The sequence below is a fragment of the Montipora foliosa genome, chromosome 3, assembly GCF_036669935.1.
Source record: "Montipora foliosa isolate CH-2021 chromosome 3, ASM3666993v2, whole genome shotgun sequence".
In the NCBI taxonomy this organism is placed as follows: domain Eukaryota; kingdom Metazoa; phylum Cnidaria; class Anthozoa; order Scleractinia; family Acroporidae; genus Montipora; species Montipora foliosa.
In genome coordinates this window covers 24,099,697-24,111,547 of record NC_090871.1, presented here as the reverse complement: position 1 = coordinate 24,111,547, position 11,851 = coordinate 24,099,697, and the positions used below count along the sequence as shown (strand labels likewise).

At 40.4% G+C, this 11,851-nt stretch overlaps 1 protein-coding gene across 1 annotated transcript in view; it reads right to left on the bottom strand.

Annotated features, from left to right (window-relative positions):
* Positions 1–11,524, bottom strand: part of LOC137997120 (uncharacterized) — a 21,746-nt gene extending 10,222 nt beyond the window's left edge. The window contains exons 1-5 of the mRNA XM_068842906.1: positions 11,227–11,524; positions 9,112–9,426; positions 6,593–6,910; positions 5,583–5,852; positions 2,733–3,251 (exon numbers count right to left, since the gene is read on the bottom strand). Coding sequence (XP_068699007.1) covers positions 2,733–3,251; positions 5,583–5,852; positions 6,593–6,910; positions 9,112–9,426; positions 11,227–11,491 — 1,687 coding nt within the window. The 5' untranslated portion in view covers positions 11,492–11,524. The remainder of the gene's footprint in view (positions 1–2,732; positions 3,252–5,582; positions 5,853–6,592; positions 6,911–9,111; positions 9,427–11,226) is intronic.
* Between the last annotated feature and the right edge of the window lie 327 nt (positions 11,525–11,851).

Genomic DNA, 11,851 nt, shown 5'->3' with positions numbered 1-11,851 from the left:
TTCCTTCAGTCAGGGTTTGAGATTTCAGAAGACCTAATTTATAAATTAATCCTTGGACTAGACAGTACACCATTTCTTCTGTTTGCCTTCTTAATTTCCGCTTTACAGGTATATATATTAATAGGCTGAGTTTGAGTTTGCTATTCCTACACGTATTTAAATTTATTATGGCTCTTAAGATGTTTAAATCTTTGCACAATATATTCTGGCCTGGCACGTGATGAACTGAAGACACTAAAATCATGTGTACTGGTTAATGAATTCGAAAAGCACTTCAACATTTGTTTCCTTCTCGATCATATAATTTCTTAATTTCACCACATGTAATCACGTTTTCCACGAAGTGAGCTTTCAGTGGTTAAAGATCTACCTGAAATTGTCTTAAATATCGTGCTAAAATGATCGTTAGCCCACATCAAATTGTAGCTCGTCTTTCCCAAAACCGAATAAAGTAAAATAAACGTAAATCGTAGTTGGAGCCGAGGAAACAGAAATAGTTTACGGGGTAATGCCTTTGTTTACTTTTTACTCACCTCACCACAATGAAAATAAGCAAGCAGTTTTACTCAAAACTGGATCCCCTTTTTTGCGTTTACTACCGCAAAGGTCTTCAGTCATACGTGGTATCATACGTGGTAAGTCATTTAGGTAATGATTCATCCACCAAAAAACGATTCCCAGCAATATTTCATTCACAAACTCACGCACAGTTCGTTCCGTAGTGTGTTCCGGAAAGAGACCGGAAGTGCTTAAACCACGCACATGCGCACTCATTTGACCGCTGTGTTGGCCGGGTCAAGGAATACATTCGCAGCCACAACTTGTACCAAAAATTATAATTTACGCCTAGCTTGCTCGATTTGAGCAGGCGAGTTTCTGATTGGGGGATATTGACAATGGCTCACCTCACGCATCCAGTCGTGATTTCGGGAGTGAGCGCTGGCTCATTTCCCGAAACAGCGGTTGGTAATCGAGCCAGTAAATAATAATTGGCGACTACCGGAAGTCATTCAAAAATATACATTAAGATCCCCAACTCTCTATCGGATTTTGCTCAAGACAACAATTCCAATACTCAAAACATGTCTTCGTAACCTGTCACAAATATATCTTTTAACATAATTACTCATTTTTTGGTTTAGAAACATAACGTGTTACAGACGATCTAGGACAAAACCTGTTGAGACAAAGCGATTGGATGATTCTCCGCTTCGTGAATGTTCGTAATCTTCGTCTTCCATCCGGCATGGGATGTTTTGTTATTTGTTACCTCATGGCCGATGTTTCGTTCGTAATTTTTCTGGCACGAGCATTTTTATCATTTGTTGCCTCTTGGCCAATGATTTACGTACTTACTTATTCCTCTTTGTTCCTAGTGGAACATAGGTACTCAACTAGAGCGCGCCACCTAACCCTATTTCGTGCAGTGCCCTCTGCCTCATTCCAAGTGAGATGTTTCCTCTCCAACTCTGCCATTCTCGTACGACGCCAGATGTGCCGGGGTCTCCACTCCAGTGCCCTCTTGACTACATCTGATCTCTTCAAAATGTGGCCGATCCATCCCCAAGCTCTTTCATTACTGCTAGAGATTAAGCATTCTTCAAGACTCTATTCTTCTCCGAAGATAGAGGAGGTCACCTGATGGCAGGTCAAGATGCCTGAAATCGCTCGTTTCCCAGATGATAATGGCTTTCTGTTTAATCGCATTTGGGGAAAGTCTCTGCCAGATATGGTCCCTCGAATGTTTTTGGGATGCGCCGTCCGTCATCCTAACTCCAATCTATGCCCGATTAACGGTATTGAGACATACGTGACAGTCGCTCATAAATTAGGAATAAGTCTTTTCAGTGGTTTTTTTTTTTCGTGCCACTAACCAGCAGGGCCACATTGTAGATAGGCCACTTGGGATTTCTAAGGCTGAATCCCGCCTTAAAAGTTACCTGCGAGATGCTCAGTTGGATAATTGCGAAACCCTTCATAGTTTCCGTTCCGGTTGTTCCCTTACCTTAGACTTGTTGGGCTCTTTTCTGGTGGACGTTAGGGCCCATGTAAGTTGGTTGGACAAACTCAAACGCTGCGTTGTATTACCTTAAGCCGATGTCCTCCTGGCTGGAGCTGTCTTTGACCTGCGTGCTTCAAATTCTTATTTGCTTCAGTCTCAGGAAGCCTCTTGCCTTTATGGTGATTTAAATGACTTAAGAATCTTGTTTCAGCCTTTCCTCTAAACATCTACATCCTTCTCAAGTTTTATCCTCCCCCCTTTGTCTTTTATGTTCCTCTTTACGTTTTTTCAGTTTTGGGTTTAAGTTTTGGGGGTTTTTCTTTGAGATTAGGTGTGTTTGGTGGTTTGTCAATTCCATAATACCTTGTGAACTTCCCATTTAACCAAATAATAATCACGAAAAGCACCCTAGAGGGAAGACAAAAACAAGATCAGCATTCAGGTAGGTACTTCGTGTCTCTTTTTCTATTGTTTCAAATTTTTTGAAACAAGTTATAAAACGTTCAGCAATTATACAATTACCCTAACCTAACCCTAACGCTAACTCTAACGCTAACCCTAATCCTAACCCTGAAGGTTTTACCGCGTTTAGATAATTTTGTGCAATAGATAACCACTAAATGACAAAACACACCAAGTACCTACCGAAAAACACAATCGAAACAAAGTTATGTCAAGATGGTCTGGGAAAATCTGACATGGTAACTTAAAGAATGCACAGCACCGTTACCTGAATTATCACTGTCTGCGGTCTGAGCCCCGTGTCCACCACTTCCTCCTGACCACGACCTGTACCCAGCTCTCCCCGATGTAGACGTTGATGCGTCACATTCAGTATGCCTTGACATCGGTGCTTCAATGCCCCCTCCTCCTCCAGCTATAATCAAAGGTGTGTTGCTTCCTCTGACCACAAATGTTCCACCACCTCCCCCAGCACTATTCCATACTCTGTTATTTCCGCCTTCTTGACCAACAAGTATTTTGATTGTTTCTCCTTTCACCAAGCGAAAGATTCCTATCATTCTGGCACCTCTTCCTCGGTACTGACGGCTATTAGTGTATTGATCGTACCCCCCTGCAGCTCCCACCGCTTTTATTTTGTAGTCACCAGTGTAAGGAACAACCCAATGTTGTATACCGCTGACCAGTGTAACCTGGTCATCGTGATCCTGACCACTATAGTAACTACCGAGTGAACTTGGACCCAGTCTTCCAGTTGCACCAAGATTTGTGAAGACGGCCGCAAATACTGCATAGCAAACAAAGAGCGTTATTGAATTAGCAATTTTTAAGAATTTAGACTCGTCATTACTGTTAAGTCAGATGCAACTTAAGCAGTTGCAGGGAAACCTGAAAAATACGAGCTTAAACAGGAAGTATGATTGCGCTCCCTATTGGCATGTGAAGCCTCTCAGGGAGAGTATCCTATGATGGTTGGTGGCTCTTCTATAAAAATTCATTAGTTATTTAAAATAGCCTTTATCCTGTAGTTCCTCCGTTGTAGCTTCATAAGTTTATTTCGCACTTGTATTATTCCATTAACCTGTTTCCAGCAAAGACCAACTCATGCAGGAGACCGATGCCTGACATCACTTAAAAATTCTTTCTTCCGATAGTCACGGTTGAGTTGTAAGCTCGTTTGTAATGCGGGTTAAAAACTCTCCCAGTGCAAATTTATTCCAATTTAATATTTTCATTTCATAGTTTTGTTCAGTTTTATCAGGAGCCCATGGGTTCCTTGTTTTATAAAGCTTTATACTAACCTCTTACTAACCGAGTGCGAGGGCCGTACTGGGGAATATTGGCCCGCGAGGTCGTCGCAGTACGGACCGAGCGCAGCGAAAACGACCTAGGGCCAATATTCCCCAGTACGGTCCCAGAGTACGTCATTTAGCCTGAAAATTGCTTGCCATATAATAATTAAGCTTATTTCTCGCTTATTTTGAATTCGACTCGAAGCGACTTTTTCTGCCTATTCTTGTGCTTTTAAGTATGGTTTTGCATATCGCACAATTAAGTTGGAATCAAGCTAAGGAGACAATGCCAGTTACTTTCCTCGCTAACCGTTTTCAGTATGATTTTAATGATATAAAAGGCAAAACAGAAAGTAATACAAGGCAACTGGAGCCAGAAATGTGTGTGCCCACATATCACGAGTAACCTAACTTTTTTTTATCAGATATTAACCAGCATTTATTCCTTTTGGGAACATCTGATTTTTGAAGGGGTTTTCAAAAAATCTCTTCAATATCATTTGCAATAAACTGTGGTTTAGAGAAACAGTTTTCAGTGAAGAATGCGCGAGTTTTCATTTTTACGGTAATTATGTGACGGAATCAACTTGTCAATGATTAATTGCACATCTGGAATAAATTTGCGATGCAAGTCTTCATTTTTACCTGCATGGGTGAAATTTCACATGGTCGTTCATAAAATTATATCAAAACACGCAATTTACGTATGCAGATAATTGTCGCGGTCTTCAGAATATGGACGCTATTCTTGTTTTAATCATCATGCGGTTTACTTGAATGAAATGATGCTCACACGTAGAACATTAAAAACAAATTTGCGCACAGACACTGCATCATTAGTTTCTACTGACAGTGTGAATTAAAGTGGTTTGGAGTAAATTCTCGCAGTTACATTTAAGGGGCGTTTACAGGACAGAGAAAAAATGGCACGGGCCCGATAAAAACTTGAACGGTTCCAACAGTTTTTACAAAGAAAAAGTGAATTTTTATCTGTTCCGCGACGGGTCCATAGGCGCTTATGGACCCGTCGCGGAACGGATAAAAGTTTACTGTTTCTTTGTAAAAACTGTTGGAACCGTTCCAGTTTTTGTCGGGCCCGTGCCATTTTTGCTCTGTCGTGTAAACGCGCATTCATGGAGCATTTTTAAGCCCGATTTACAAAACAAAAAGTTTTTGGCACGCCTCGGGTGAAATTGGCACGGGTCCCAAAAAAAAAGGGTTCGGCTCGGATAAAATTTGCAGTGTAAACAACCTGTCAGTACCAAATTTCATCCGTGCCGAACCAAAATTCTTACCCGTGCTGGAAACTTCGGCGAGGTAGTCCGAGCACGGATGAAAATGGTACGGGTGCTGAAAAAATAGGCACGGTTCGGATAGAACATGTAGTGTAAACACTTAAAAGGGCCAAATTTGAGCCTTAATTCATGTAGGCTAGCGGTTTTTTTAAAGTACATTTCAAAATGGCGGCTCATTCTCCACCAAAATCACGTGGACGTTGTTCATTATAGTTGCACTGCGCATGGCTCCATGACGTTACGTGGGCCCAAAAATTTTGGTACGGTATTTTTGGTACAGTAAAAATGGTGTAGTGTAAACAAAGTTTTTTGGCACCCTTGCCAATTTCACTGGAGCCGTGCCAAAAATTTTCTGTAGTGTAAACCGGGCTTTAGGTTACCTTATTTTCCAGTGAATTTTCTTTTCGAAGGCGTGACCTTTTGTCTGAGTCAATGTTACTTTTGACCAGCAGTCAGGTAAATCATGCATCGTTCGAAGTGTTTTTTAGGTCGTGTGAAGTGCAAATTCCCAGTTTAGTTGGTGATACCTACCTATTTTAACGAGAAGTGATGTTGCAAAAGTTACTGATCCCAGCCTGTTACTTGCGTTACACTGATAGGTACCAATGTCTTGGAGGCTAAATCTTGATATTTTAAGTGCACCATTAATAACCACTGATCGCCCTTGTGGTAATCGAGAGAAGGCCTTAGACCATTGGATCACCGGTGGTGGATTTCCAAACGCTTCACAAATAACAACAGCTGTTGAACGCTTTTCAAATAGGACGCCTTCGCCAGGGACCTTGGTAAAGACCGGAGGAACTAAACAAGAGCAGAAACATGTCATCTATTTTAAAAGCCTGTGTAACGGACGATCTAGTAGCATTTTACTTCACGATATCTTACGCTTAAACAAAAGCTACGGCAGTGATGGTGTTGACCTTTGCCTATCGAAAAATCCCGCACTCTTCCTTTCAACTGTTAATCGCGAAGACACACGGTTTCACACGATGTTACAGCGGCCATGTTTGCCGATGCCATTCAAATTCATTGGAATTGAGATCTGTTCCTATATCACCAGTTTTCTTAAGTTTCGGCAGATAAAACATGGCCACTGATCACGTAAGTCGAAACAGTAAGGAGAAGCAGAGGGCTGATGCACAGTTTCGACAAAGATCTACTAATTCGTAGTTACGGAATGTAAGCGTCCCGCCTCCATGTCATTATCAATGACAATTCTCAAGGTGATATTTAAAACACAAGTGAATGCGATGCGATGTTCTTCGTTTGTGGGTACTGACTGTTCTTCGTTTTTTTATTAGTAATAGTAACCTTCATGATCTGGCTTCAGTATCGTCTTAATTTTTTTTCAATGCTCTCGGTCGAAGTTATAGGCCAACCTGAAGTGACCATGGGATTGGGAGACAAGAAGGTTACAACTGAGCTACACTGGAAGAAGAAAAACCCTGTATAAATGCCAACTGCTTGTGACGCGAGAAATGCATCAGAAAGTGAGGCTATAGGCTACTTGTGACCTTTTGTCTTAAGGAAGTGATTCTGACCTTCAACAAAGAGCTCAATCACTTTTTCATCTTTTCCCAGCAAATTGGTTGCTCTGCAAACGTATTTCCCTGAGTCGTTATAGACAGCCTTCTTTATCACCAGTTTGTCTTGTTGATCATTGCTGTTTATCAATCGTGAGCCATTCGTCTTACTCCAGAATACTCTCGGCTTTGGATTACCATCAGCAGAGCACTGGAACGTAGCAGGCTGATTTTCAGTCACCGTCATTGAAGCAGGAGACACAGTTACTTGTGGTACAGATATGGACTCTCCTGGTTCCCCCTTAGGTCCCGAATGTCCAGGATATCCTGTTTTACCTTCAAGCGAAGAAAATTTAGGCAATTTTTTCATAATTCGAACTTTTAAGGGTAATCAGGTGTGGTTTATTTCTCAGTGGCGGTTCGAGTTAATGGGTTAGGGTGTAAAATTATCTAACTGAAGAGAAAGAAAAACACTGAGTTCGTGCGCACTTTGGTTAGGTTACCGAGGATTCGAATTACGTCAGCTCTATCAACAATGCAAAGAAGAAAATCGTGCAAAGCTTTGATTGTGAGCTAAAAGGATCACTTCATCTCTAGCGTGATTTCAAAAATACCTTTTCTCGTGTTTAAAAAATCTAAGAAAATAAATGAATGTTTTCAAAATTCATTAATAATGCATTAGCCTAACAGCCAATCAAAATACCGATAAAACGTCAGGTGCATGAGCGTTAAAGCCGACTAGTAATAGTTGACACTGCAGGTGCCCCAGCTGTTAGGTGTAGTATACAAACGGAGCAATTGATGTTGGAGAGGGGAGAGAACAAATCAGAACCGAATATAAAAGTAGACGGTATGATCTTGGCGGACACGATGGTGCACCAGTCGAAATAGAAACTAAAAGATAAGCAAGGTCCATTTTTACCTCAATGTGGCCATTATTTTCAAAAAATATAACAAAGTGCAAGGGATGAAGTCTTTTAGTCTTGAGTAACGTGAATAACCACTGATGTTGCACGGTTTAATGTTAAAGCTTTATTTAGATGTCCTTGACCTGCTTCTGGATACCAAGACCTTAGTGCATGCGTTCATCACGTCGCGCCTAGATTACTGCAACCGTTTTTTGTATGGTCTTCCTGCTTGTCATTTGCGTAAGATACAACGCGTCTTGCTTTTGCAACTACTTCTTGGTTTTTACACTGGCTTCCAGTTAAGGAGCGCACCCAGTATAAGGTTCTCTTATTTGTTTTTAAAACGTTACATGGCATTGCGCCAGACTATATTACCAATCTAGTTGAGTTACAATCTGGGTCAAAGTATAACTTGTGATCCACCAATAGTCGTCTCCTTGTCCCGTTCAAGCGTAAAACTAAGAAGACAATGGGCGATCGATTGTTTGCAGTGGCTGCACCTTCACTCTGGAACTCAATGCCACCTGAGCTACGCACAATCTCGCACCTTAGCTCGTTTAAACGTCAACTCAAGACATCTCTTTAGAGATGCTTTTTATTAATAGAAATATAAACCTCACTACAGCTTTTATTTGCAATACTATTATTGTAATTTTATATCTAACTTAGATACAGCTCTTATTACAACTTATACGTAACTTGGATATTTAGATACGTTTTATTGATACTATAGTATACATTTTTATTGTCACTATTGCATAGATGGTGGTGGTAGTAGTAGTACAAATAGAGGAGTAACCAGGTTTTGGAGACATTTTTGTAAAAAAGCGTTCTCTGGTTAAAATTTTTTAAAAAGGTAAGCTTTCGGTTTCCAAACTAAAGCCTTTAAAAACTAAAATATAAATGAGTGACATGGAAATATATACAAAATGGAAGTGTGACAAAAAGAATGTAAACACGGTAAAAGGGAAAAATGTGCTAGCCTAAAAGAATAGAGTATTGTTTTGGCAAAGGCTTGGAGTTATTGTCGGCTTCATTAGTGTTAGCGGTGTGCCAAGAACCAAATGAAATCATCCCGCGACTCTTAATCAAACCAAAGGATTCTCCTTGTCGTGAGATCATTTAGTCACTCCTCGACCCCATTGTGAAAAAACCGACTTAAGACAAAGGCGTACAAAAGCTTTCTATTACTTTCTGAATAGCTACTCCAACGATAGATTGCACGGCATGTAACGTGTGACACTCCTTGACAGATGGCAAGATATTCTCAACAATAATGTTGAACCCCGTACATAAAGGTTTCCCATTACTGATACATCCCATGATTGAGACGTTACGTTCCGATCAACCACGCCCTCGGCCGTTTTCAGTGTGAGAGATCGATAGGTAAATTAATAACGCCCCAAGAAGGTGAAGTGTCTCCACTAATTTTGCAACTTGTTGTCGCTAGTTTCAAAGAACTATGCTCAATGATTGAGTTCAATTTGGAATAGTGTTGGTTGATTCATTTTGAAATTGTTGACAAAACGCAGAAGTTGGAGAAAATCAGAAAAAGTAAGCCAAGTACCTTTCTTCAGTGTCTCAGAGACAAAAATATTTCACTTTCACGGAGTTAATTATCTTAATTACCTTTTTCTCCCTTGACACCGCTTTCTCCAGGATCTCCCCTCATGCCTTGTTTGCCAGGCTCACCTGGCGGACCCATGACACCTTGTATTCCCTTTCTACCTTTGGTGCCTTTGGATCCTCTTTTACCGCGAGGGCCTTGAACTCCCTTTGATCCCGGGGGACCTGGTAGACACACTTTTTCTGAAGGGCGACAGGACTTGACAATAAGCGATTCCACATATTTCTCCATTCCTTGACGAAAATCGTTTATGTTGTCAGATTCAGTGTTGTTAACAGTAAGATGCCGACGGACAATTTTATTTCTTTCCATTAGATCTGCAAAGGAAAAGATCTTGTAAATCTCAAAGATCGTTTAGATAACAACTTTAATGGCTCTTAGAATGACGATACATCCGTTGCGGCGAATGTTTGAGTAAAGATGCTGTCCCGAATGTTATTTGTAGGAAATAAGAGAGTGTCACCAGATTGAACTTTGGACCAGGGAAACAAACAAAGGCAAAATATCTTAAGTAAGAAAATTAAAAAAGAAGTCATGAGGTTTTAAGAATGAAAAAGCCAGAAAAGCAGATATGAAGTTGTACACAAGGGTTTTGTAAAGACAAGGAGCTATGAATCTATGTCAAGAGTTAAATAAGGCCGACCTTTATTATTTCAACTCGATTAGCAAAACAACCTAAATAGTAGCAATGCTGCCGATAGGAAGGGAGATGTTCAATTATGCTTGCAATTTAACGACGGTTCTTGCGTAGAATTGAGGGGAGATTTTAATAGGTCTTGAGCAGGGACGGTAAAAAAGTGGAGCCTCAATTGGACCGTCCTTTTGGACCCCACTCTAGAGAAGAAAGAAAAAAATTGACGGAGGTTGAAGATGACCAAGAAATAAATATTTGTTCAAATATTTGGTTGGAAAAAAAGTCAATCTCTGTGAATCTCAGCAGTTTGAGCCGTTTTTTGTTGCGAGACAGTGAATCATTATAGTTTCAATCCCTTGCGTTTCGAACAAAATGTGTTCTTCTCCCGATTTGAGGGCTGCCTCGTTCGTTCGCTTCAGTTTCACTCGCTGCGACAGCAATGAAAGAGTTCATCATTGAGTCAAATGACAAAGCAGTAAAAGCTCTATTTCGATTTTGTTTTTTGTACGCCACTTGGAAATCGAAAAGCAGTATGTCATTTCCCAAACTCAAGTTGATGCTGTTTCCTTTATCTCGGCGCAGTTTCCACAAAGAGGATTTTTCTTTGAAGCGGGATTAATTTATACCGAGGCAAGGTTTTCTGGCCAGCTAAGAATTTCTAAATGATCAAACCGTCTCTGATTCCTTTTGGGAACCAAGATTTGTGATTTACCGTACAATTTTTTATCCAACGAACGAAATGATACATGAAATTAATCATATATTGACCTTAGGATATGAATTCAAGTGAAGCTATGATCCTCGCAGTTCTAAAAGCAGTTTTTAGCAACTGCGTAGAGAAGCGTGAAAATTTCAGGACTTCAACGGGGTTTGAACCTGTGACCTCTTGATGCCGGTGCGACGCTCTAACCGACTGAGCTCTGAAGCCATTCGAGACCAAAAATGACCAGCTCACAACATCAGTGACGTCATAGCTCAGTTGGTTGGAGCCTCGCAACGGCATCGTAAGATCACGGGTTTAAACCCCCTTCAAGTCCTTAATTTTTCAGGCTTCTCTACGCTAAAAATTGCTTTCGTAACTTCGAGGATCATAGCTTCACTTAATTTTTTATACGTTGGACTGTTTAAGTCGCTTTTAGAGACAGCGTGCAAACGACGATCGATTCAAAAAGGGTTACCCTCCAATGACCCTCGGCAAGTTAAGATGTTCACTGTTTATTCGTCTGATGACACCTCACGTGAGACTGATCAATACCCTATAGCCTCCTTCGTATCTAAGAGTTTCACAAAGACGAAACTATTATCTACCATACAGATCGAAGTTATCTTCTTCCTTGTGTGGTTTTGGTGTTTGACAGGAGTCCTTTTAATGGCGCTTTGCAATTTATCTGCACAAGGTAAATAACGCAATAAACACTGATCGCATTTTTTTCGCTCTACTGTACATTGCTTACAAGGTTTTCACAATTTCGTAACAACTTACCCCTTGAACCATCCTCGTTTTTGTGCACTTTCACGGGATACATGGCTCTTTGTTTCAGAATTACTTTGATTTGTTGAATTTCCTCAGAAAGCTCTGCCTCAGCCATTTTCATCTCGCGAATCACTCCCTCGTTTCTCGCGAAAAGAGCAATGGTCAACATAATCGCAAACACAGACAAAACAGATGAATATTTATGAACATGAGCACAATTTCCTCCTGATACAGACGGTTCAGGTTCTGCACTTTCCTTGTTACATTTATCCATTTTAGCTTTATCTGAAAACTCCACTAAACAGCGTGGTACCGTATTATGTATCACGAAAACAGGAAGACTAAATTCAATCTGTCAAATATCACGGGTTAACAAAGGTTCCGGGTAACATTACACAAGAAATGTCATACCAGCCGTTAACTACCACTTGACAAAAGACCCGGCTTTGTATTTCCATGTTTTACATATTTGAAACATGTAAAAAATCGATAAAATTTAATATATAAGTTTAGCTTTTATACTTTGATGGAATTCGATTCTTCCTGAGAAGAACAATTGTTAAGCCCTGACCAAATGAGAGTGAGAGTTGATGAGAATTGACGAGAGTTGAGATAAGGGTGATCGAGAAAGCGA